The sequence below is a fragment of the Anomaloglossus baeobatrachus genome, chromosome 3, assembly GCF_048569485.1.
Source record: "Anomaloglossus baeobatrachus isolate aAnoBae1 chromosome 3, aAnoBae1.hap1, whole genome shotgun sequence".
Classification (NCBI taxonomy): domain Eukaryota; kingdom Metazoa; phylum Chordata; class Amphibia; order Anura; family Aromobatidae; genus Anomaloglossus; species Anomaloglossus baeobatrachus.
The window spans coordinates 268,517,842-268,544,019 of record NC_134355.1 but is presented as its reverse complement, the minus strand read 5'-3'; the positions used below and the strand labels follow the sequence as shown (position 1 = coordinate 268,544,019).

The 26,178-nt window shown below is 45.4% G+C and overlaps 1 protein-coding gene across 1 annotated transcript in view; it reads left to right on the top strand.

The window, feature by feature from the left end:
- The window catches only part of ARFGEF3 (ARFGEF family member 3), a 240,922-nt gene that overhangs the window by 148,116 nt on the left and 66,628 nt on the right, over positions 1 to 26,178 (top strand). Inside the window, exons 16-21 of the mRNA XM_075339833.1 lie at positions 2,245 to 2,460; positions 14,345 to 14,455; positions 20,400 to 20,550; positions 23,705 to 23,998; positions 24,109 to 24,242; positions 24,412 to 24,557. Coding sequence (XP_075195948.1) covers positions 2,245 to 2,460; positions 14,345 to 14,455; positions 20,400 to 20,550; positions 23,705 to 23,998; positions 24,109 to 24,242; positions 24,412 to 24,557 — 1,052 coding nt within the window. The remainder of the gene's footprint in view (positions 1 to 2,244; positions 2,461 to 14,344; positions 14,456 to 20,399; positions 20,551 to 23,704; positions 23,999 to 24,108; positions 24,243 to 24,411; positions 24,558 to 26,178) is intronic.

Sequence of the window (26,178 nt, the reverse complement as noted above, 5' to 3'; positions counted from 1 at the left end):
AACCAAAAATGAAGTGTGTAATATGGGCTTTTATTAATTGGTTCTCCCACATAAGAGACTCATGACCTATGCATAACATTAATAGTAAATGTTTAATCTCTGATGGCCCAAACAATCAACTCGTGAAACAATATTTGAAAATAGGTTCTCTAAACCTAACAAAACCTGTTTGACAAATATCAAAGTTATGTCTTTCCAACTTTACATATGACCCCAGTGTTGTAAAAGCCATCCAGTTCTCTATTGCTCCTCTGTCTCCTGCTGGTTTTCTCTTTTCTTTCAGGATGGTTGATGTGACTACTATAGATAGTTAGTGGCCTCAGATATTGGATCCGGTTGTTAAGCAACAACCATGCCGAAAGAGTAGAGGGGACTCGAGGAGGACAGAGGAGCAACAGTGAATGGACGTAGGGGGACAGAGGAGCAAAAGGGAATGGACGGAGGAGGACAGAGGAACAACAAGGAATGGACGGAGGGGGACAGAGGAGCAACAGGGAATGGACGTAGGGGGACAGAGGAGCAACAGGGAATGAACGTAGGGGGACAGAGGGGCAACAGGGAATGGACGGAGGGGTACAGAGGAGCAACAGGGAATGGACAGAAGGGGACAGAGGGGCAACAGGGAATGGACGGAGGAGGACAGAGGAGCAACAGGGAATGGACAGTGAGGGAGAGAGGAACAATGGGGAATAGACGGCAGGGGACATAGGAGCAACAGGGTATTGAGGTCAGGGAACAGAGGAGCAATAGGGAATGGACAGAAGGGGACAGAGGGGCAACAGGGAATGGACGGAGGAGGACAGAGGAGCAACAGGGAATGGACAGTGAGGGAGAGAGGAACAATGGGGAATAGACGGCAGGGGACAGAGGAGCAACAGGGAATGGACAGTGGGGGAGAAAGGAACAATGGGGAATAGACGGCAGGGGACAGAGGAGCAACAGGGTATTGAGGTCAGGGAACAGAGGAGCAATAGGGAATGGATGCCGGGGGACAGAGGAGCAAAGGGAAAGAACGACAGGGAACAGAGGAGCAACGGGGAATGGACCGCTAGGGACAAAGGAGCAAGGGAATTGACGGCTGGGGCCAGAGGAGCAATGGGGAATGGATGGTGAGCATATGCTATTGTGACGCCCTGGCAAAGCCAGGTTGTCACAGAAAGAGTTAATCCTCCTTGGTAATCTGATCTCACACCGGTGCAGCAGGACAAACCACAGCCCCCAGTGTAAGAGAAAAGCAGAGCAGAGGGGAGGGGCTGGAGCAGAGTGTAAGGAGAGGCAGACAGAAGAGGAGTCTGGAGTTGTAGCTCCCAGGCTGAAAGTGAAGCGTGCTCCGAGAGGGCCGAGACAGGCTGCGAGTGAGGAAGGGGCCAGAGGTAGCTGGGCAGAGCAGTGGCCCCCCGGTACCTGGGTGACCCGGATCACTGCAGGGGAGTGGATTCCCCGTTTCCGGCTGAGGAGAGGAGGAAGAGAGTGGAGAGAAAGGCACCTGGCTGCAGGGAAAGAACAAGGGCTGCTGCACCGTGTGTGGGACACTAACACCCCATACCGAAGGCTGCGGACACCGGCACTTCCTAGTTTACCAGTGACTCCGTGTGAAATACTTGTGAGTACGCCCGTGCCCTCGGGCACCGCACCGCAGCACTGCGCCCTGCTCCCTGCTTACCCCATCACCGGGCCCCGGGACAACCAACCCCCCTACCCACGGAGGGGAGAAATAACAACCAAGCTGCTCCCTGTCACCGCTCCCGGGATCCCCATAAAGAGCAGCGGTGGTGACAACCACAATCACCACAACCGTGGGTGGCGTCACGGCCAATCTCCCTTAACAAACCCCCTTTCACTGTGGAGCCTGGGATCACAGACCGGGTCATGCTACCGTGATACCCACAGGAGTGACCCTGTGGCCCGGATCTGAGTACCCCCTGGTCCCCAGGCGACACACTATTTTTTAGATTTTACCACACTGGAGCTATATGTAAAGTTAAAGAATAGGTCTGAAAACCTCATTGGTCTTACATTGAATATTATGTGAGTGCTACTGAACTGTGCTGTAAGGGATTTGAATGTGTTAAGGAGCCGATCATACCCCCATTAAAGGTAATGATACATTTGTGAAGTTGGTAGATTTTCTGCGTCCACATGTAAAATTCACCATGATGGTCCTTTCTCTGCAATGCATTTTTAGTGTTTGGAGTCTGCAGTAAGGTAAGCTAATCTATGATCTCATTGTTTGTTCTGTCTCAGGTGTTGCTTTTGCACGCTTTGTACTTATTGGATGCTGGAAGAACCTGATTGACACATTGTCTGCACCACTAACTGGGCGCATGGCAGGCAGCTCCAAAGGATTATCATTTATTTTGGGTGCAGAAGGCGTGAAGGAGCAAAATCAGAAAGAAAGAGATTCTATTTGTATGAGTCTTGATGGTCTAAGGAAAGCTGCACGTCTCAGCTGTGCATTAGGTATGGATTGCCTTATAATTGTTATTGATGTTCAGACATGAAATCATCTGTAGACCTTTTATTTTTTACTGTAATTGTTGGGTCATATGGTCACTTGTTTAGACAGCTGAATTACAGCTGGTGACTTTGGGCATTGTAAATATAGAAAGCTGCTATAGGGATTTTAGCTGGATCCTGATTTAACCCTTACTGACATCCACTGTACATATGGAACGGGCTCACTAGGTGCTACAGCCAGGACCTGCCTCTAACAATCACGTGTGGTACCCAGTTCCGGACGGAATTGTTAACCGGGTAAATACCACTGTCAAACACAACAAGTGCCGACATGGGGGCATGTCATTCTATGCGGCTATCAGCATAGTAGTGACATGTTTGTGGGGCGCCGATGGGTTACTATGATAGCTGGGGGTCTGTTGAAGACCTCCATGCTTATCATTACCGACAAGGGGAGATAATCTGCTAGATCTGGTCCTGTCCAGTAGACCAGATACAATTCCAGATCTACAGGTCCAGGAGCACTTGGGCACGAGCGATCATAATATGGTAAGCTTCAAAGTAATATTCAATAGAACATTTAAAAGGGGAAATGCTAAAACCTAGAATTTTAGGAAAGCTGATTTCAACAAATTAAGGGAAGAGCTTAAATGTGTAGATTGGGACATTGTAATGGTAACTGGGGATACCGAACATAAATGGGGAAAGTTTAAGGATATACTACTAGAGTCCTGTAAAAAAAGTATAATATAAAATAAAATATAATAAAATAAAAAGAAACCACTTTGGATAAATAAGACTGTACAAAGTATAATAAAACAAAAACAAAGGGCCTTTAAAATCTTGAAGGCTGAGAATACAGAAATAGCATTTCAGAAGTATAAAGATATTAATAGGAAATGTAAAAAAGAAATCAAGCAAGCAAAACTAGCTACTGAAACAAAAAATCGCCAATGACATTAAAATAAATCCCAAAATCTTTTATAAATACTATCCTTTGTTTTCCTTTTAGCATTAATGTATCGGCTCCTTAAAATAAAATGACAAATTAGTTATAGAGCACAAACAAAAGACTGAGATATTAAACAGCCACTTCTCATCCGTGTTTACAAAGGAACTGACTGTTCCAGGGATCATTCAACAAGTGAAAAATCAAAGTTCACTACCTCATATAATTAATTTAACACAAGAAGAAGTACGCCTACGTCTGAGTAAATTAAACATTGACAAATCCCCCGGTCCAGATGGCATTCATCCACGAATATTGAGGGAATTGAGCTCCGTAATTGACAGACCGCTGTATCTCATCTTCTTAGACTCGTTTGTAACAGGGTTGGTGCCTCAGGATTGGAGGATTGCTGATGTGGTTCCGATATTTAAGAAAGGTAAGAAGGTGGATCCAGGCAACTATCGTCCAGTAAGCCTGACATCAGTAGTATGCAAAGTTTGCATTTTAAGGGATCACATGCAAAAATATATTGCAGAAAATAATATAATAACTGACAAACAGCATGGATTCATGAAAGATAAATCATGTCTAACCAACCTGTTGGGGTTCTATGAGGGGGTAAGAGCAAACCTGGATATTGGTAATGCAGCTGATGTGATTTATTTGGACTTTGCAAAGGCATTTGATACTGTACCACATAATAGCCTTATACTAAAGCTCCAGAATCAAGGACTAGGGGAAACTATATGGAACTGGGTAAGGAATTGGCTAAAAGATAGGAAACAAAGAGTAGTCATAAATGGAACATTCTCTAAATGGGCCATAGTCAGCAGTGGGGTGCCACAGGAATCAGTGCTAGGATCAATTTTTTTTAATCTCTTTATTAATGACCTTGTGGATGGGATTGATAGTAAAGTGTCAGTCTTTGCTGATGACACCAAACTATGTAGGATATTTAAAAACTGACATTGATAGTACAATATTACAAAAAGATCTGGATAAGATGTCAGAATGGGCAGATACTTGGCAAATGAGATTTAATGTTGATAAATGTAAAGTAATGCACCTAGGATGGAGTAATCCAATAGCTGCGTATACATTAAATGGAAGTAAACTCAGGACTACAGAACAGGAGAAGGACTTGGGTATTCTCATTACAAATAAGCTGAGCAGCAGCACTCAATGTCAAGCAACAGCTGCAAAAGCAAACAAGATTCTAGGCTGTATAAAAAGAGACATTAGATCCCGTGATCCCAACATATTGTTACCCCTCTATAAATCACTTGTAAGGCCACATCTAGAATATGGGATCCAGTTTTGGGCTCCACATTTTAAAACGGACATTCAGAAGTTAGTCAGTTCAAAGGCGGGCAACTAGACTACTACAAGGAATGGAAGGCCTCCCATATGATGACAGGTTGAAAAAGTCAGATATGTTTAGCTTAGAAAAAAGACGTCTCAGAGGAGATCTCATTTATATGTATAAATACATGTGTGGTCAATATAAAGGACTGGCGCATGACTTATTTCTTCCAAAGACAATACTAAGGACCAGGGGGCACTCACTGCGAGTGGAAGAAAAGTGATTTCGGCAGCTAAATAGGAAAGGGTTCTTTACAGTTAGAGCAGTCAGACTGTGTAACGCCCTACCACAAGAGGTAGTAATGGCTGACACTATAAAAGCTTTTAAAACAGGGCTGGATGATTTCCTCAGTACACAAAACATTGTCGGTTATAAATGACTTGGGGACAACATGTAGAACTGGTGGAGGAAGGTTGAACTAGATGGACCTAGGTCTTTTTTCAACCTGAGTAACTATGTAATATGTAAATGAAAAATAAGCACAAAAAGAGGTAAAAGACAGTAGACAAAAATGCACACAACGGTATGTGAAATTACTGACTCAACCCCCTCCCCCATATGGAACATACTATATCTAGTGTCCACCTGCAATCCACAAACAGAAAAGTATACTGACACTCTATATTAAACGCAGCACTAAAACATGTAAATGCATAAAGTAAAAGGGATGCTAAAATGAAAATCAGCTGGCATGTGACTATTGACACTGCCTGAGCAGGGGTAGTGCAGGGAATAATCAACAAGTCAGTTAGAGAGTGGATTCAGGGGTGGAAAAACTGTGCAGTCTCGTGTTCCGCCACCAACTGTAGCTTCCTCATGGAGTTACCAGGCTCTAGATCAGGGGTGGGCAATTAATTTTCCCATGGGGCCGCATGAGAAGTTGGGATGGTTTTAGAGGGCCAGACTAATATAATTAACTCGGTTCTACATATATAATATATATATATACATACACGCATATATACTGTGTGTGTATATAGTATATAATATATATACACATACACAATGTATACATACACACACAATCCCTATATACTGCATCACTACACCCGCCACATACTACACCTGTAATATACATCCCTATACACTACACCTGTAATAAACTACACCTCTATATACTATACCACTATATACTACATCACTATACCCCTATATACACCTGTAATATACTACATCACTATATACTACACCTGTAATAACCTACATCACTACAACCCTATATACTACACTTGTATAATACTACACCCCTATATACACCTGTATTATACTACAGCACTACACCCCTATATACACCTGTATTATACTACACTCCTATATACTACACCTGTATTATACTACAGCACTACACTCCTATATACACCTGTATTATACTACACCCCTATATATACTACATCACTACACCCCTATATACACCTGTAATATACTACATCACTATATACTACACCTGTAATAACCTACATCACTACACCCCTATATACTACACTTGTATAATACTACACCCCTATATACACCTGTATTCTACTACAGCACTACACCCCTATATACACCTGTATTATACTACACCCCTATATTCACCTGTATTATACTACACCCCTATATACACCTGTATTATACTACACCCCTATATACACCTGTATTATACTACACCCTTATATACTAAACCTGTATTATACTACACTCCTATATACTACACCTGTATTATACTACACTCCTATATACTACACCTGTATTATACTACACCCCTATATACACCTGTATTATACTACACCCCTATATACACCTGTATTATACTACACCCCTATATACACCTGTATTATACTACACCATTATATACACCTGTATTATACTACACTCCTATATACTACACCTTTATTATACTACAGCACTACACTCCTATATACACACCTGTATTATACAGGTGTATATAGGGGTGTACTATAATAGAGGTGTATATAGGGGTGTACTATAATACAGGTGTATATAGGGGTGTAGTATTATGCTACACCCCTATATACACCTGTATTATACTACACCCCTATAAAACTACACCACTATATACTACACCACTACACCCCCATATACCACACTTGTAAAACTACATTCCCATATACTACACCACTACACCCCAAATTTTTGTCAACAGTTAGCCCCCTCCCCCCACCTCCCATTGTCCCCGCAGGTTACTAGTAACCACTCACCTCTCTTATTGTCCCCTCCTCAGGCACCTCCGTACAAGCCCCCCGCTGAGCGGCTTCTCTTTTACATGCCCAGGCTGCGCCGACGCTGTATTCCTAGGAGCCGCTGCTTCTCTCCGTACCGGCCCCGGCTGCTGCAGCTTCTTCTCCTGCTGGGCGGGAACTTTTCAAATGACACACGCGCGCCGTACTGACGATATCAGGGCGCGCGTGTATCACAGAGAAAAGTGTCGGACAGGGAACAGAGGAGAGATTCCTGCGTTCCGCTGCCTGCACTGACTGTGCGGAGCTGCAGGATCTGTCCTCTGTTTCCTACCCGGCACGCAGCGTGTGATGAGGGCAATCTGACCACGCTCCTCCCGGAGCCTGGAGCTCCGTACAACAGGTCAGATTGCCCTCATCACTGACCGGCCAGCAAGGACGCCCTGAGCCAGGCGGGCCGCCCCTTGCCAAGGTCTGCTCTAGATGGAATGCTTCATATTGGAGTAGTCGTTCAAACAGCAGCTGACTATAGTTTTTGAAATAACAGTACTTTCTTTGTCGCTCCATTGGGAGACCCAGACAATTGGGGTGTATAGCTACTGCCTCCGGAGGCCACACAAAGTATTACACTTTAAAAAGTGTAACCCCTCCCCTCTGCCTATACACCCTCCCGTGCATCACGGGCTCCTCAGTTTTATGCTTTGTGTTGAAGGAGGCTGACATTCACACAATGCTCCACATTTTAGTCAGCAGCAGCTGCTGATTATATCGGATGGAAGAAAAGAGGGCCCCTAACAGGGCCCCCGGCATGCTCCCTTCTCACCCCACTGAGTCGGCGGTGCTGTTAAGGTTGAGGTACACATTGCGGGTACACAGGCTGGAGCCACATGCCGTTTTCCTTCCCCATCCCTTAGGGGCTCTGGGTGAAGTGGGATCCTAACCGGTCATCCAGCCACTGGGACCGGGCTCCCTCCGCAGCCCCTGGGGGAATCTGCCGGACAGGAGACTGAGTATCGTCAGGGAAGGACCCTGCATCTACAGGTACTCTGTGTCCCCTTTGGGACGGTGCATGAAGCACCTTGGCCTCAGACGCTGCAGCGACTGCGGTGTGGTTTTTTTGACCGGGACTACCGCGCCGACCGTGCCTGTTTGCCGGCCGCGGTTTTTACTTTAGTCCCCGGCTTTTGCGGCCTAGTGTATTAAACTCCCGCCCCTGGGCCTGCCAGTCAGGGGGAAGGGCGGGACGGTCGGTATGACGCCGACAGTGAGGGCTGGAGCACACTTCGCTGTCCTCCTCCCCCCTCACTGATCACTATGGGGCACAGATTCCCGCACTTTTGTGGTTCCGCCCTCGGCTCCCTCCTCCCCTCGGAACGCCGGCAGCCATTGTTATATGGGTCTCAGTATGATTCTGCCGGTGGAGGATCTCAGAATGTGCACTGCAGCTCTGGGAGAGGGGGTTCCTAACCGGTCGCCATGCACTGGGACCGGGCTCCATCCGCAGCCCCTGGGGGATTCTGACGGACAGGAGACTGGACATCATCAGGGACAGAGCCCTGCATCCATAATGTACTCTGTGTCCCCTTTGGGGACGCTGCATGCAGCACCTGGGTTACAAACGCCGCAGCGGTTGCTGTGTGGTTTGTGAGACCGGGACTAACGCGCCGACCGCGCCTGTTTGCCGGCCGCGTTTTTAACTTTAGTCCCCGGCTCTTGCGGCCTAGTACCATATACTCCCGTTCCCGGGCCTGCCAGTCAGGGGTAACGACGGGACGGCCGACTGGACGTCAGCAGTGAGGGCTGGAGCATACTTGGTATCCTCCTCCCCCCCTCACTGTGCACTGTGGGGCACCAGTTTCCCAATCGGGTGCTGGCCCCCCTTGGGTGCTGAAGTGTATATATATATATATTTATATGGTATATGATTTCACTGTTCGGCAGCACTATTTGCTTTTGGCTATATACCCTCGCTGATTACTAAGAGGTGACAACAGCAGGTCGTCCGCAAACAGTAAGGGTGCCAAGGCACAGGCTTTCTTTGCAACCTGTACCTCTTGTGCGGCTATATTGCTGGCAGGTTCCACCTATCATTCTTTGGCCCCTGGGACACTCACTCAGCCGGAGCCTCCGGCACTGGTGGGACCCTCGGCTCAGGTGGTACCACCGGTTTCCACTGCACAGATGGCAGGGACAGAGTTTGCACGTTTGACTGAGCAACTCTCTGAGTCGCTTTCACATTCCATGGCCCAGTCTATGAACAGAGGGGCTGCTAAGATACTGGAAGCTTTGCAGTCCAGACCGGTAACACAGGGCCAGGGCGCTGTGAGTTTATCGCTCCCAGGCCCCTCTGGGTCGGTACAACAAGGGGCTCCTGGGGTAACACCCAGATCCCACGGTGAGATCTCCGACACGGACCGCGGCCTCAGACAGGCTAACCGGGCTCGCTGGGAACCTTCCACGACTTCATCACGCTGTTCGGGGTCTCAGCTTGAGGACTCTTGGGAGAATGAAGCGGAGGTCGCAGCTCAGGGCTCTGACCCTGACGTTGCTCTCAATCTGGATACACCTGAAGGGGACGCCATAGTAAATGACCTTATAGCGTCCATCAACCAGGTGCTAGACCTCTCTTCCCCATCTTCTCCTATGGAGGAGTCGGCTTCACAGCGGGAGAAACACCAGTTTAGGTTTCCCAAATGTACACGGAGTGCGTTTTTTCGATCACTCTAACTCCAGAGAGGCTGTCCAGAAGCACAGAACTTTCCGGACAAGCGCTTTACTAAGCGCCTTAATGACACATGTTACCCTTTCCCCCCCTGACGTAGTTAAGGGTTGGGCTCAGTGTCACAAGGTGGATCCTCCAGTCTCCTGACTGGCGGCTAGATCCGTAGTATTAGTGGCAGATTGTTCATCTCTCATGGATGCCACTGACAGGCAGAGGAACTCTTCTGCATGGCGGTCTAAGTCACGTCCTCCAAAGACCACCGGAGGCACCGTCTCCAAGGCGGCCTCCTCATGACTTTCGGCCGCCCCAAACCGCATCCTCGGTCGGTGGCAGGCTCTCCCGCTTTTGCGACGCCTGGTGGCCACATGTCCAAGACCGATGGGTGAGAGACATTCTGTCTCACGGTTACAGGATGGAGTTCAGCTCTCGTCCTCCGACTCGTTTTTTTCAGAACATCTCCGCCCCCCGAACGGACCGTTGCGCTTTTTCAGGCGGTGGACACTCTGAAAACAGAAGGAGTGGTGATCCCCGTTCCCCTTCAGGAACGCGGTCGCGGTTTTTACTCCAATCTGTTCGTGGTGCCAAAAAAGGACGGCTCATTCCGTCCCGTTTTGGACCTCAAATTGCTCAACAGACATGTGACAACCAGGCGGTTTCGCATGGAATCCCTCCGATCTGTCATCGCTTTGATGTCCCAAGGAGACTTCCTAGCAGCAATCGACATCAAAGATGCCTATCTCCATGTGCCGATCGCTCAAGAGCATCAACGCTTCCTGCGTTTCGCCATCGGGGACGAACACCTTCAGTTTGTGGCACTGCCTTTCGGCCTGGCGACAGCCCCACGGGTCTTCACCAAGGTCATGGCATCCGTCGTAGCGATCCTACACTCTCAGGGCCACTCGGTGATCCCTTACCCAGACGATCTCCTAGTCAAGGCACCCTCACGGGTGGCTTGTCAACACAGTCTGACCGTTGCTCTGGAGACTCTCCAGAGGTTCGGGTGGATCATCAATTTTCCAAAGTCAAAATTGTCTCCGACCCAGTCACTGACGTACCTCGGGATGGAGTTTCATACTCTCTCAGCGATGGTCAAGCTACCGCTGGACAAACAGCGGTCGCTGCAGACTGGGGTGCAATCCCTTCTTCGGGCCCAGTCGCACCCCTTGAGGCGCCTCATGCACTTCCTGGGGAAGATGGTGGCAACAATGGAGGCAGTTCCATTTGCGCAATTTCATCTGCGTCCTCTCCAATGGGACATTCTCCGCAAATGGGACAAGAGGCCGACGTCCTTAGACAGGAACGTCTCTCTGTCTCTGGAAGCCAAGACCTCACTTCAGTGGTGGCTTCTTCCCACTTCTCTGTCAAAAGGAAAATCCTTTCTGCCCCCATCCTGGGCTGTGGTCACGACGGACGTGAGCCTGTCAGGATGGGGAGCGGTTTTTCTCCACCACAAGGCTCAGGGAACCTGGACTCCGACAGAGTCCTCCCTTCAGATCAATGTTCTGGAGATAAGGGCAGTGTATCTAGCCCTCAAGGCGTTCCATCGGTGGCTCGAGGGCAGGCAGATCCGCATACAGTCGGACAACGCCACGGCGGTTGCGTACATCAACCACCAGGGCGGCACTCGCAGTCGTCAAGCCTTCCAAGAAGTCCGGCGGATTCTGCTGTGGGCGGAGGCCACAGCCTCCACCATCTCCGCGGTTCACATTCCGGGCGTAGAAAACTGGGAAGCAGACTTCCTCAGTCGCCAGGGCATGGACACGGGGGAATGGTCTCTCCACCCGGACGTGTTTCAAGAGATCTGTTGCCGCTGGGGAACGCCGGACGTCGATCTCATGGCGTCTCGGCACAACAACAAGGTCCCGGCATTCATGGCACGGTCTCAGGACCACAGAGCTCTGGCGGCGGACGCCTTAGTTCAGGATTGGTCGCAGTTTCAACTGCCTTATGTATTCCCTCCTCTGGCAATGCTGCCCAGAGTGTTGCGCAAGATCAGGTCCGACTGCCGCCGCGCCATCCTCGTCGCTCCCAGATTGGCCGAGGCGGTCGTGGTACCCGGATCTGTGGCATCTCACGGTGGGGCAACCGTGGGCGCTCCCAGACCGACCAGACTTGCTATCTCAAGGGCCATTTTTCCATCTGAATTCTGCGGCCCTCAACCTGACTGTGTGGCCATTGAGTCCTGGCTCTTAGCGTCCTCAGGGTTGTCTCAAGATGTCATTGCCACTATGAGACAGGCCAGGAAACCAACGTCTGCCAAGATCTATCACAGAACTTGGAGGATCTTCTTAGCCTGGTGCTCTGAGAGGGGGTTTACCCCCTGGCCGTTTGCCTTACCCAGGTTTCTTTCCTTCCTTCAATCGGGATTGGACAAGGGTTTGTCTCTCGGCTCTCTCAAAGGTCAAGTCTCGGCGCTTTCCGTGTTTTTTCAAAAGCGTCTAGCCAGGCTTCCGCAGGTCCGCACGTTCCTGCAGGGAGTTTGCCACATAGTCCCACCTTACAAGCGTCCGCTGGAACCCTGGGATCTCAACATGGTTCTACGGGCTCTTCAAAAACCACCTTTTGAGCCGCTGCGGGATGTCTCTCTATCACGTCTTTCGCAGAAGGTGGCATTTCTAGTGGCGGTTACTTCACTCCGTAGAGTGTCAGAGCTTGCAGCGCTGTCATGCAAAGGCCCTTTCCTGGTATTTCACCAGGATAAGGTGGTTCTGCGTCCGGTCCCGGACTTTCTCCCTAAGGTGGTGTCCACTTTTCATCTCCATCAGGATATCTCCTTACCTTCATTTTGCCCTCATCCAATTCACCAATATGAAAAGGATTTGCATTTGTTAGATCTAGTGAGAGCACTCCGGATCTACGTGTCTCGCACGGCGCCACTGCGCCGCTCTGATGCGCTCTTTGTCCTTGTCGCTGGCCAGCGTAAGGGGTCGCAGGCTGACAAGTCAACCTTGGCTCGGTGGATCAAGGAACCGATTTTTGAAGCCTACCTTTCTTCTGGGCTTCTGATTCCTTCAGGGCTGAAAGCCCGTTCTACCAGAGCCGTGGGTGCGTCCTGGGCATTGCGGCACCAGGCTACGGCTCAGCAGGTGTGTCAGGCGGCTACCTGGTCGAGTCTGCACACTTTCACGAAAACACTATCAGGTGCATGCCTATGCTTCGGCAGATGCCAGCCTAGGTAGGCGAGTCCTTCAGGCGGCGGTTGCCCACCTGTAAGAGGGGGCCGTTGTTTCGGCTCTTTTTATCGAGGTATTCTTTTACCCACCCAGGGACTGCTTTTGGACGTCCCAATTGTCTGGGTCTCCCAATGGAGCGACAAAGAAGGGAATTTTGTTTACTTACCGTAAATTCCTTTTCTTCTAGCTCCTATTGGGAGACCCAGCACCCGCCCCTGTTCCCTTCGGGCTGTTTGTTCTTTTGTGTACACATGTTGTTCATGTTGAATTGTTCTTTTGGTTCATGGTTTCAGTTCTCCGAACATCCTTCGGATTGAATTTACCTTAGACCAATTTATAAGTTTCCTCCTTCCTGCTTTTGCACCAAAACTGAGGAGCCCGTGATGCACGGGAGGGTGTATAGGCAGAGGGGAGGGGTTACACTTTTTAAAGTGTAATACTTTGTGTGGCCTCCGGAGGCAGTAGCTATACACCCCAATTGTCTGGGTCTCCCAATAGGAGCTAGAAGAAAAGGAATTTACGGTAAGTAAACAAAATTCCCTTCTTTGCATGAAATGCTCAACTCCTACTTACAAGTATGTAGACATGGCCACCAAGCATGGAAGTTTAGAGTACAAGCAAAGATAAGTGATCACAAACAGTGCAGATATGTTGTACCAGTTATAGAACATATCTGATGAAATTAAGAGTAGTGAAGTCCTTAAGCTAGGTCATTAAAGACAATCTGTCAGCAAGTTTTTGCTACCTCACCTGAGAGCAGCCTGATGTAGGCAAAGAGATTCTGAATCCAACAATGTATCACTTATTTACCTGGGTGCAACAGTTGTGACACAATCAGAGTTTTTAGATTTAGCAATACAGAAGAGCTCAAAAACTTAACCTGCCCACACCAGGCTGTCGATGTACAATGTCTACAGACAGCGAGCTGCTTATCAGAAGGGGAGGGGGCGCAGACATACTAGTGTAGTCCAAGCAATGAAAATCCCAAGTGATAAAACCTTCATTAAAGTAAACAGTACAGCAGGGTAATAAATAACACATCATTGAACTCTCTGTGTCAGCCCCTATCTCCAGCTGTCTTCAGATTACATAACAAAAACGTGCTGACAGATTTCTTTTAATATTAGAGCTTCTCAATTCCAGCACGTGAGTGATCAGCTGATTATGGAAACTGTGCATTGGAAGCTCTCTACATTGTGTAGTGGCTGGGAATGGTTCTTGGGTGTTCGCGAATCATACAATCACACATCTGATATTCGGCCCTATTCTAATCCCTGACTATTGAGGGGAATTCTGTTAGTGTGTGTAATGCATACGTTGAGTGGAGTCAGATTGACTGCAGAAATTTTGCTCATGTCTGGAACGCCCCTTTAAAGTCTTAGTTAACCCCTTCATGTTACGTTTCTTAGTGCATGTAAATTCTTCTAATTTTAGTGTATTCAGTGAATCTGTTAAATGTTGGTATACTAGGCTTTGTCTCCTTTGTCTTACATGTATCTACAGGGGTGGCTGCTAACTGTGCGTCAGCGCTAGCTCAGATGGCTGCTGCATCCTGTGTGCAAGAGGAGAAGGACGACAAGGAAAATCCTGAACAGAACGACACAATATCACAAGGTATTCAGTTGTAAACAGTGTTAAGAAAGCATTCTCCTACAGAATAGCGATTAGATGAGCAGTTTTTCGGGGGGAGTTGATTTGAATTTTACTGACGTATTTCAAAATTACAATTTTTCATCACTAATTTCCATACATTAAAGTGTTCTGTGATGGAAATACAAAAACATAAGGTGTTTAATACAAGGGGCTGCTGATAAGGCTGGTTTCAGACGTCCGTGTTTTAGGTACGTGTGACATCCATTTTTAAAACGGATGCCACACATACCCATGTTATTATTTGCTGTTACTCACACGGCTGTGTTTTCACACGGGCCGTGTGACCTCTCATGACCCCGCACGCACACACGCAGGCATGTCCGTTTTTTCTTCGGCAGCACGGTGTCACATGGATCGCAAACTAATGCGATCCATGTGACATCAGTGTGACATGTACTGGAGAAAACATGGGTCTTTTTAATAAAAATATTTTCTATATTTACCTCTCTCCAGCGATGCTGTCTCCGGCTCTGCTGCCTCCAGCTTCTGACCACCGCTCATTATACTCAGTGAATATTCAGTGCCCTGTGGAGCTGGAAGCAGGAGCAGCGCTGGGGACCTCAGTGCCGGGGACCGCATCGCTGGGTGAGTATACAGCAGAGTGTGGGTGTGTGTGTGTGTGTGTGTTCAGTGTATACATGCATGTGCGCTATGTGTGTGTATGTGCTCTGTGTATCAATGTGTGTCTGCTATGTGTGTATACATATGTACAGTTAGGTCCAGAAATATTTGGACAGTGACACAAGTTTTGTTATTTTAGCTGTTTACAAAGACATGTTCAGAAATACAATTATATATATCCACGATGTAGATATGAAAAGGTCGCACTCCAAGTCAGGGAAAAGGAATTTCGTTTATTCCATGATCACATGGAAAAGGCATTGGACCCGTAGAAGCAAGACTACTTGCGAAACGGCCGCCGTCGTCCGGCGTGGCACACCCTCACCCTCCCTCACTACCTGTACCTGTGATGTGATCATGGAATAAACGAAATTCCTTTTCCCTGACTTGGAGTGCGACCTTTTCATATCTACATCGTGGATTTTGTATTGCCTTTTCTTTGGGACACGCACCCAGGTGGAAGCACAGCTTGTCAGCCATACAGGATTCAGCGGTGCCCGGTATCCTCAACTCAGCCTTATGGAACCTGGACAATTATATATATAATATGGGCTGAAAGTGCACACTCCCAGCTGCAATATGAGAGTTTTCACATCCAAATCGGAGAAAGGGTTTAGGAATCATAGCTCTGTAATGCATAGCCTCCTCTTTTTCAAGGGACCAAAAGTAATTGGACAAGGGACTCTAAGGGCTGCAATTAACTCTGAAGGCGTCTCCCTCGTTAACCTGTAATCAATGAAGTAGTTAAAAGGTCTGGGGTTGATTACAGGTGTGTGGTTTTGCATTTGGAAGCTGTTGCTGTGACAAGACAACATGCGGTCTAAGGAACTCTCAATTGAGGTGAAGCAGAACATCCTGAGGCTGAAAAAAAAGAAAAAATCCATCAGAGAGATAGCAGACATGCTTGGAGTAGCAAAATCAACAGTCGGGTACATTCTGAGAAAAAAGGAATTGACTGGTGAGCTTGGGAACTCAAAAAGGCCTGGGCGTCCACGGATGACAACAGTGGTGGATGATCGCCGCATACTTTCTTTGGTGAAGAAGAACCCGTTCACAACATCAACTGAAGTCCAGAACACTCTCAGTGAAGTAGGTGTATCTGTCTCTAAGTCAACAGTAAAGAGAAGACTCCATGAAAGTAAATACAAAGGGTTCACATCTAGATGCAAACCATTCATCAATTCCAAAAATAGACAAGCCAGAGTTAAATTTGCTGAAAAACACCTCATGAAGCCAGCTCAGTTCTGGAAAAGTATTCTATGGACAGATGAGACAAAGATCAACCTGTACCAGAATGATGGGAAGAAAAAAGTTTGGAGAAGAAAGGGAACGGCACATGATCCAAGGCACACCACATCCTCTGTAAAACATGGTGGAGGCAATGTGATGGCATGGGCATGCATGGCTTTCAATGGCACTGGGTCACTTGTGTTTATTGATGACATAACCGCAGACAAGAGTAGCCGGATGAATTCTGAAGTGTACCGGGATATACTTTCAGCCCAGACTCAGCCAAATGCCACAAAGTTGATCGGACGGCGCTTCATAGTACAGATGGACAATGACCCCAAGCATACAGCCAAAGCTACCCAGGAGTTCATGAGTGCAAAAAAGTGGAAAATTCTGCAATGGCCAAGTCAATCACCATATCTTAACCCAATTGAGCATGCATTTCACTTGCTCAAATCCAGACTTAAGACGGAAAGACCCACAAACAAGCAAGACCTGAAGGCTGCGGCTGTAAAGGTCTGGCAAAGCATTAAGAAGGAGGAAACCCAGCGTTTGGTGATGTCCATGGGTTCCAGACTTAAGGCAGTGATTGCCTCCAAAGGATTCGCAACAAAATATTGAAAATAAAAATATTTTGTTTGGGTTTGGTTTATTTGTCCAATTACTTTTGACCTCCTAAAATGTGGAGTGTTTGTAAAGAAATGTGTACAATTCCTACAATTTCTATCAGATATTTTTGTTCAAACCTTCAAATTAAACGTTACAATCTGCACTTGAATTCTGTTGTAGAGGTTTCATTTCAAATCCAATGTGGTGGCATGCAGAGCCCAACTCGCGAAAATTGTGTCACTGACTGTCCAAATATTTCTGGACCTAACTGTATGTACTGTATATGTGCTCAGTGTATACGTGTGTGTGTGTGTGTGTGTGTGTTTGTTTATAAATGTGTATGTGTGTAGTGAGAACCTGGAAGCCGGAACATCTCGGGGATAGCATCGGGAAATCATCACAGTTCCCAATGAACTCTGATGAACCCGTGAAGCTGTAGTGCGGGTGTCACGGGGGTCATCACGATGTCATCAGAGTTCATTGGGAATTCCAATGACCTCCTGGATGCCACTGTGCTTGCAGAATACTCACCTATCCCCGCGATGCTGTCCTCGGCGGTGCTATCCCTAGCGCTGATCCGGCTTCCAGATCCTGAGTGCAGTGAATAATCGATGAATATAATTAGCGGTGGTCATGAGCGGGAGGCAGCAGAGCCGAAGAAAGCAGGTAAATATGGAAAATCTTTTTATTTCACAGACCCGTGTTTTCGCCGGTACCTGTCACACGTATGCAAACACGGATGTCACACGTATGACACACTTGTGACCATAACCATGCGTGTGACTGGTACCTGATTAAACACGGATGTCTGAAACCGGCCTAAGTCTTTGGCTTTGTGATCTTTCTATGTTTCTATGGTAACGAATGTTACATCACATGAAAACCTTATGTGTCTAATATATGTTTTCAAAATGTTGTGTTTGTTGCTTATGACAACAGTGTTCTACGCACGCGAGAAAACAAAATGGCGGTGTCTAATGCGATATTCACAGCAACTTAGAGCAGAGAAGGGATAAAATTCTTATTTCTGCAAGGAAAGTCCGCGAAGGATATTCATAGTGATATGTCGCAGACATTGGGGGATCAATGTCCTTCATATTCCACAGTTAAGAACTGGGTTGCCACATTTAAAGTGGCCACTTCAGCACCATTGATGAAGAACTTCCTGGACGACCGAGAGTGTTTTTTTTTCCGGAGATCGTCGATGCTGTGCACAAACTCATACTGGAGAATCGATGAATTTCAGCTAAAGCAATAGAAGACCTCATGGGGATTTCCCGTGAACGTGTTTGTGGCATTTTCCATGAACATTTGGATATGAGGAAGCTATCTGCTAAGTGGGTCCCCAAATATTTGACAACAGATCAGAGCAGCATGCGAATGAAAACTTTCCAGTCCATTTGTCAGCGTTTCCGGACTGATAAGAACTTCCTGGATCGACTGGTCACTATGGATGAGACCTGGATTTTTTTGTATGACCGAGAAAACAAGGAGCAGTGAAAAGAGTGGAGGCACAGTGCTCTTTGTGCAAAGAAGTTCAGGGTGCAAAAATCAGCCACTTCAGTGATGGCGTCTGTGTTCTGGATAAGGAGGGCGTGCTGCTAGTGGACTACTTTCAAAAGGATTCCACCATCAATGCAAGGTATTTTTATTAAACTTTTGTACCAATTGAAGGCGGCTCTGAAGGCCAAGAGGTGCGGCAAGGGGTCCAAAGGAATCTTTTTCTGCAAGACAACGCCTTTGCTCACACTGTACTAGCGACCACGGCAAAACTGGCAGAGCTGGGCTTCCAGCTGGTTGACCACCCACCTTATTCAGCAGATGTAGCTCCCTCCGACTATCATCTGTTTCCAAACCTGAAGAAACACCTCAAGGGTACCAAATTTCACACCATTGCTGATGTCATGACTACTACGGATGCCTGGTTTGAGGCACAACCGAAATCCTTCTTTTTGCTAGACTTACAGAACTTCGAATACCGATGTAAAAAGTGTGTTGACATCAGGGGAGAGTATGTCGAATAAATGTAAAGTTCATCATCCTCTTTTGTTTCTTTCTGGTTAAAGGCCAAGACTTATCAGCAGCTTCTCGTACATACTAATATAATAATAACTCAGTACATTACTGTTCCAGAGCATAAATCATGGGGATTTGGTAAACAAAGTGGAGAGCACTTATTTACAAAAATTGTGGGGTCGATTTGCACCTTTTATTTTTTGGGAGTGATGTTTCTCCCTCCCTTTTTTTTTTAAAGTTTTCCTTTATTTTTTTTAATAATTTTGTATCTGTCTTGCACCCTTCATACACTTATTCTTCTTTGTTCTTCTTCAATGTGGTTGATGTTAGCCAATTCAAGAGGTTTTATACAAGTTGCACATTTTTTTCACAAATATTTTGCTGGTACCCTTCTGGTGAAGTAAGAAAAACCCACAATGGTCCCTGAAATAACTTGAAGCTGCCAAAAGTAGTTTTCAATTTAAATTTATTGAATATTAGACTTTACTTTTAAATTGTAGTTAAACATAAAAAAAAAATGAAATTGGTCTGGATAAAAATGATGGTACCCCTAGAACAGATTGAAAATAATTTGAGCATAATCATATATACATGTTAAACTAAAGTGTGTCATGTAATTGGCATCACTGGGATGTACAAACTTTTCATCAGTCAGTCTGCCTATCTATAGCGTGAAAAGTAGTCACTGTCCTGTTTGGTAACATGATGTGTACCGCACTGAACATGGAGCAAAGAAAGCTAAAGAGAGAGTTGTCTCAGCAGATTAGAAAGAAAATTATAGAGAAATATGTTAAAGGTAAAGGCTATATAACCATCTCCAAACAGCTTGATGTATCTGTTATTACAGTTGCACATATTATTCAGACGATTAAGGTCTATGGCATTGTATCCAACCTTCCTGGATGTGGCCATGAGAGAAAAATGAATGACAAATTGAAGAGATAGTTAATACCTATTGCAACCAAAGGGTATTCACACGCAGCAGTCATGCAACACCTGTTAACTGTAGCAACCCTGTACCATAGCGGCCTATTTACCATTTCCCTACACAATTTTCTTGCTCATTTAATCTTGCAGGGAAATTGCTGTTTCACTTACAAGACCTTGCGGATTCTCGTTTTAGACGCTTTTCAGATGACCCAACTGTTTTCCAGCAAGATTAAACAATTGTGCAGCAAACAGTGAAAAGACTGTGGCAGCAAAGAGCTGAGAAAAGCTGCAAAATGACTGCTGCATGTAAACACAGCCAAAAAGTTGATGTCGACGATCGTGATAAAAACTGTCCACATTTACTTGCATTGAGATTTTGAGACATTTCAAACAGTTTTTACACCAGAATTGGGTCACAAAATGTTTGAAGAATCTTCACAATTACCTGCATACTGTTCTGAATTGACCATATTACTTTATCATTTATTTTTAAAAATAGTTAAGCAGAAAGTGGAGCAAAAACTGGAGCAGATGGGAAAACATGGAGGGTATCGTCTACACAATGCCCATGTTCTGTGTATGGATGCCATACTTAATGTTGGTCTGGAGATGGGAAGTCACAATCAGGATTGCTGGCCGCATGTGTTCAGGTAGAATACTGTGCACTTGTCACCCTGGCAAATAGTAATCTGTGGTCATAATACTTTCAAATATTTCTTGTTATGGTACTACAAGAGCATCTCAATAAATTAGAATATTTTGAAAAAGTTAATTTATTTCAGACATTCAGTACAAAAAGGAAAATGCATATATTATATAGTGTCATTACAAACAGTGGTATATTTCAAGTGTTTATTTCTGTTAATTTTGATGATTATGACTTACAGTCAATGAAAACCCAAAAGACATTATCCCAGAAAATTTGAATTTTATGTAAGAAGACTAACTGAAAAAAAGATTTTAAACTCAGAAATGTTGGCACCTACTGAAAAGTCTGTACAGTAAATGTACTCAATACTTAGTTGTTGCTCCTTTTGCATGAATTACTGCATCAATGAGTTGTGGCATGGAGGAGATCAGCCTGTGGCACTGCTGAGGTGTTATGGAAGCCCAGGTTGCTTTGATAGCAGTCTTCAGCTGATCTGCATTGTTGGAACTGGTGCCTCTCATCTTCCTCTTGACAATACCCCATGGATTCCCTTTACAATTTAGGTGAGGCGAGTTTGCTGGCCAATCAATCACAGTGTTACTGTGGTTACTAAACCAGGTATTGGTAGTTTTGGCAGTGTGGACAGGTGCCAAGTCCTGCTGCAAAATGAAATTTCCATCTCCAAAAAGCTTGTCAGCAGAGGGAAGCATGAAGTGCTCTAAAATTTCCTGGTAGATGGCTAACTTTGGTCTTGATAAAACACAGTGGACATACACCAGCAGATGACATGGCTCCCCAAACCATCACTGATTGTGGAAACTTCACACTAGACCTCAAGCAGCTTGGATTGTGGCCTCTCCACTCTTCCTCCAGACTCTGGGACCTTGATTTCCAAATGAAATGCAAAATTTACGTTCACCTGAAAACTACACCTTGGACCACTGAGCAACAGTCCAGTTCTTTTTCTCCTTGGTCCAGGTAAGACGCTTCTGGCATTGTCTATTGGTCATGAGTGGCTTGACACAAGAAGTGTGAGAGTTGTAGCCCATGTCCTGGGTACATCTGTGTGTGGTGGCTCTTGAAGCACGGACTCCAACAGCAGTCAACTCCTTGTGAATCTCCCCCAAATTTTTGAATGGCTTTTTAACAATCCTATCAAGGCTGTGGTTATCCTGGTTGCTTGTGCACCTTTTTCTACCACTCTTTTTCCTTCCAATCAACTTTTCCATTAATATGCTTGGATACAGCACTCTGTGAACAGCCAGCTTTTTTAGCAATGACCTTTTGTGGCTTACCATCCTAGTGGAGTGTGTCAATGACTGTCTTCTGGACATCTGTCAAGTCAGCAGTCTTCCCCATGATTATGTAGCCTACAGAACCAGACTAAGGGACCATTTTAAACGCTTAGGAAGCCTTTGCAGGTGTTTTGTGGTAACTATTCTAATTTTCTGAGATAATGACTTCTGGGTATTCATTAGCTCTAAGCCATAATCGTCAACATAGAACAGAAATAAACACTTGAAAGAGATCACTCTGATTGTAATGACTCTATATAATATATGCATTTTTTTCCTTTTTGTATTGAGTTAGTGAAAAAATTTTACTTTTTGATGATATTCTAATTTATTGAGCTGCACCTGTATTTAGAAGCATTTAATTTTTTTTATTTGTTAATCTCTTTTCATTTTTCCTAATGTCTATAGACTATATAGACTATATCATGATAATAATTACCAAGTGGAGTTTATATCATGATTAGAGGTGTGCGAACCTGTACAGCAAAGTTCGGTGTTCATACCAAACACGGACTTTACAAAATAATCAGTGTTTGAATTCAGAGTTTGGGCTCTTTATGTAAGCAAACCATTTGAGCAAGCATCGCTGTGCTCGGTCCAGTGCGAGCCGCTTGCAGTGTCTGAATGGCTTGCACTTGGGGTAAACTCAGGATATAGTGTGCACACAAAAAAAAAAAAATTCACCCTCCGTCCCCCTGCAGTGTTCTGTTTATAGCTGACTGTATGCGGACAGAGAGCCGAACCGCTCTTCCAATGGTGTTCAGGTCAAGTCCGGGTCCTGATCCGAACAGATCCGCTTATCTCTAAATATGATGGTAATTATCATGATGATATAAATTCTGCTTGGTAACTACTAAGTAGAATTTATGTCCTGATAGTAATTACCAAGCAAAATTTACATCATGATGATAATTACCAAGTAGAATTTATATCATGATGATCATTATCAAGTAGAGTTTATATAATGATGATAATTACCAAGTAGAGTTTATATCATGATGATCAGTACCAAGTAGAATTTATATCATGATGATGATTACCAAGTAGAATTTATATCATGATGATCATTACCAAGTAGAATTTATATCATGATGATCATTACCAAGTAGAATTTATATCATGATGATCATTATCAAGTAGAATTTATATCATGATGATCACTACCAAGTAGAATTTATATTATGATGATCATTACCAAGTATAATTTATATCATGATGATCACTACCAAGTAGAATTTTTATATCATGATGATCATTACCAAGTAGAATTTATATCATGATGATCATTACCAAGTAGAGTTTATATCATGATGATCATTACCAAGTAGAGTTTATATCATGATGATCATTACCAAGTAGAGTTTATATCATGATGATCACTACCAAGTAGAATTTATATTATGATGATCATTACCAAGTAAAATTTATATCTTGATGATCACTACCAAGTAGAATTTTTATTTCATGATGATCACTACCAAGTAGAATTTATATCATGATGATCATTACCAAGTAGAGTTTATATCATGATGATCACTACCAAGTAGTATTTATATCATGATGATCACTACCAAGTAGTATTTATATCATGATGATCACTACCAAGTAGAATTTATATCATGATGATCATTACCAAGTAGAATTTATATTATGATGATCATTACCAAGTAGAATTTATATCATGATGATCACTACCAAGTAGAATTTATATCATGATGATCACTACCAAGTAGAGTTTATATCATGATGATCATTACCACGTAGACTTTATATCATGATGATCATTGCCAATTAGAGTTTTATGTCGTTAGAGTTACCAGGTAGCGTTTCCTCTGGATAATTCTCTGTTCTTGTTTCCAGGGTGTGTGAATATATCAGCACATTGGAGCACACGCACTTCAGTGAGGGGACATCGCAGCTACCGCTGACAATCACTCAGTCCACAGCGTCGCAGAGACTTTCCACTGATTCTTTAGAACAGGCTAAAGAGCAGGAGGCTTCACTTGGGAAGAGTCCCATCATCCAGCCAGTGCCAATTCAAGAGCTTATCAAGGAGGGCAGCAAGGGTCGGGCATTTGACTTTCGTGGAAATGCATTGATGAGTGCAAGTAATGCTGCTAAGGCGGTGTGTACCTTGTCCACGCAAGCAGACAAGTGAGAAACCTAATATATTTGCTACAGATAGGACGATACATTGTAACATACTTATTTTCATGTTTGAATTCCAAGTGTGATGAGTAATATAAAAACTCAATTGTCTCTAGGCTATTTGAAGGTGCAGCTGACAAGCTCAATCTGGTCGCACTAAGTGGTTTTCTCTACCAGCTGAAGAAGGCATCCCAGGCTCAGCTTTTCCATTCAGTCACTGATACGGTTGACTATTCCCTTGCCATGCCAGGTGAGACTTAACTGGAATATTTGATAAGTAGGAAAGAAGCAAAGCTAATCTAAAAAAAAAAGCATCATACCGGGGACTTGATAAGGTTTTAACGACGATGGGTATTTTCCTGCATTTATATAGTGACACTTGTCTTCTGTAATCCAGTCATTCCTTTTTACATTTACAGGTGAGATTAAATCTACTCAGGACAAAATAAGTGCTCTGCATCTTTTCCGCCTTGGGGATGTCATGTTACGTATCATCCGCAGCAAATCTCGTCCTCTTCTGCACATCATGCGATGTTGGGGTATAGTGGCCCCTCATTTTGTAGAGGTAACAATATTTTGTATATGGGTTCTGCTCCCTTCCATGATAATGTGCTGATAAAATATAATACAATAATATTTGGAAATATGGTGGTCGGGGGAGAGGGGTAAGATAGTTTGTGGGCTATCTTATCTGAAGGTTTTTAGAGGTCCAAGCTGAAAGATAATTGTGAACTTGCATTCTTAGGAACGCTCGTTTCATGATCATCTCGTAGAGTAAACGGACGGCTGATGAACGAGCAAAATGCTCGCCGTTTTGTAGGGTGTAATGATCTTTTGTGCTGCACAAAGGATCATTGTCCTCGGCAGGATGTCCGGGGTAAGCAAGACTTGCGCTGCCGAGAACAATGACAACCTGTGCTTCTCTTATACATCATTCAATATGAATCTGAAGAGTGGTCTGCCTCTGTAAACAGACTATTAAATATTTACCGATCGGTCGTCATTTATAGCCACAAATTAGGTGCTGTTAGGACAGAACGCGATGAGGAGGAAGACAAGTCTTGTAGGATGGAGATTATGTATGAGATATAATGGAGAAATGAAGGCAGATTGTACTGTTATACAGGCTTTGTGACTCCACTGTTATTTTCTTCAGCGCTCTATTGGGAGACCCAGACGATTGGGGTATAGCTACTGCCCTCTGGAGGCCACACAAAGCACTACATTAAAAGTGCAAGGCCCCTCCCCCTCTGGCTATACCCCCCCGTGGTATCACGGGTTCTCCAGTTTTAGCTTTGTGTGCGAAGGAGGTCAGACATTCCATGCATAGCTCCACAGATTTTAGTCAGCAGTAGCTGCTGACTATTTCGGATGGAAGAAAAGAGGACACATATAGTGTTCCCAGCATGCTCCCTTCTCACCCCTGGATGGTGTTGTAAGGTTGAGGTACCTATTGCTGGTACAGGGCTGGAGCCTGACATGCTGTTTTCCTTCCACATCCCCTTGTAGGGCTCTGTGGAAGTGGGATCCTGCCGGCCTCTCAGCTCTGATGCCGGGCTCCATCCACAGACCCATTAGAACCTGATGGAGACGGAGCAGGAGTACGATCAGGGACAGGCCCTGCATCATACAGGTACTCTGTGTCCCCGGCAGGCACAGACACACTCCGGGCTGGCTGGGTGTTGTAGTGCGCCGGGGACCGCAACGTGGAGTTGGTGTCCCTACAGATTACTGGGGGATTGTTTGTGTTTGGGAACACAGCGCCGACCCCCTCTGGACCGGGCGGCGCTGCTGTGACTTGTGGTGCGCCGGGGATCCGCCGTCCGCGCTTTTACGGCGGCAGCGGTTATAAATTTAGTCCCCGGCTTTTTGGGCCTAGGACGCCGGCAGCTCCGTTTCGTTCCCGCCCCCACCCTGTCATTCAGGGTAGGGGAGAGACGCTGTTCGCTCAATCGGGGTTAGAAAAAGCAGCGACGAGGGCTGGAGCCTGTTTTACATGCTCCAGCCCTCTCACTTGGCACAGAGGGAAGCAGGCTTCCCGCTCTTGGCCAGGAACGCCCAGGGCCCGCCCCCCTTCCTCTCTCGAGACGCCGGCAGCCATTACATGCATGCCTGGCTGGAGGAAGGACGCAAGGCTCTGGGAGACCTGGACTAGGGGCTATCTGGCGACCACACACCCGCTTTTT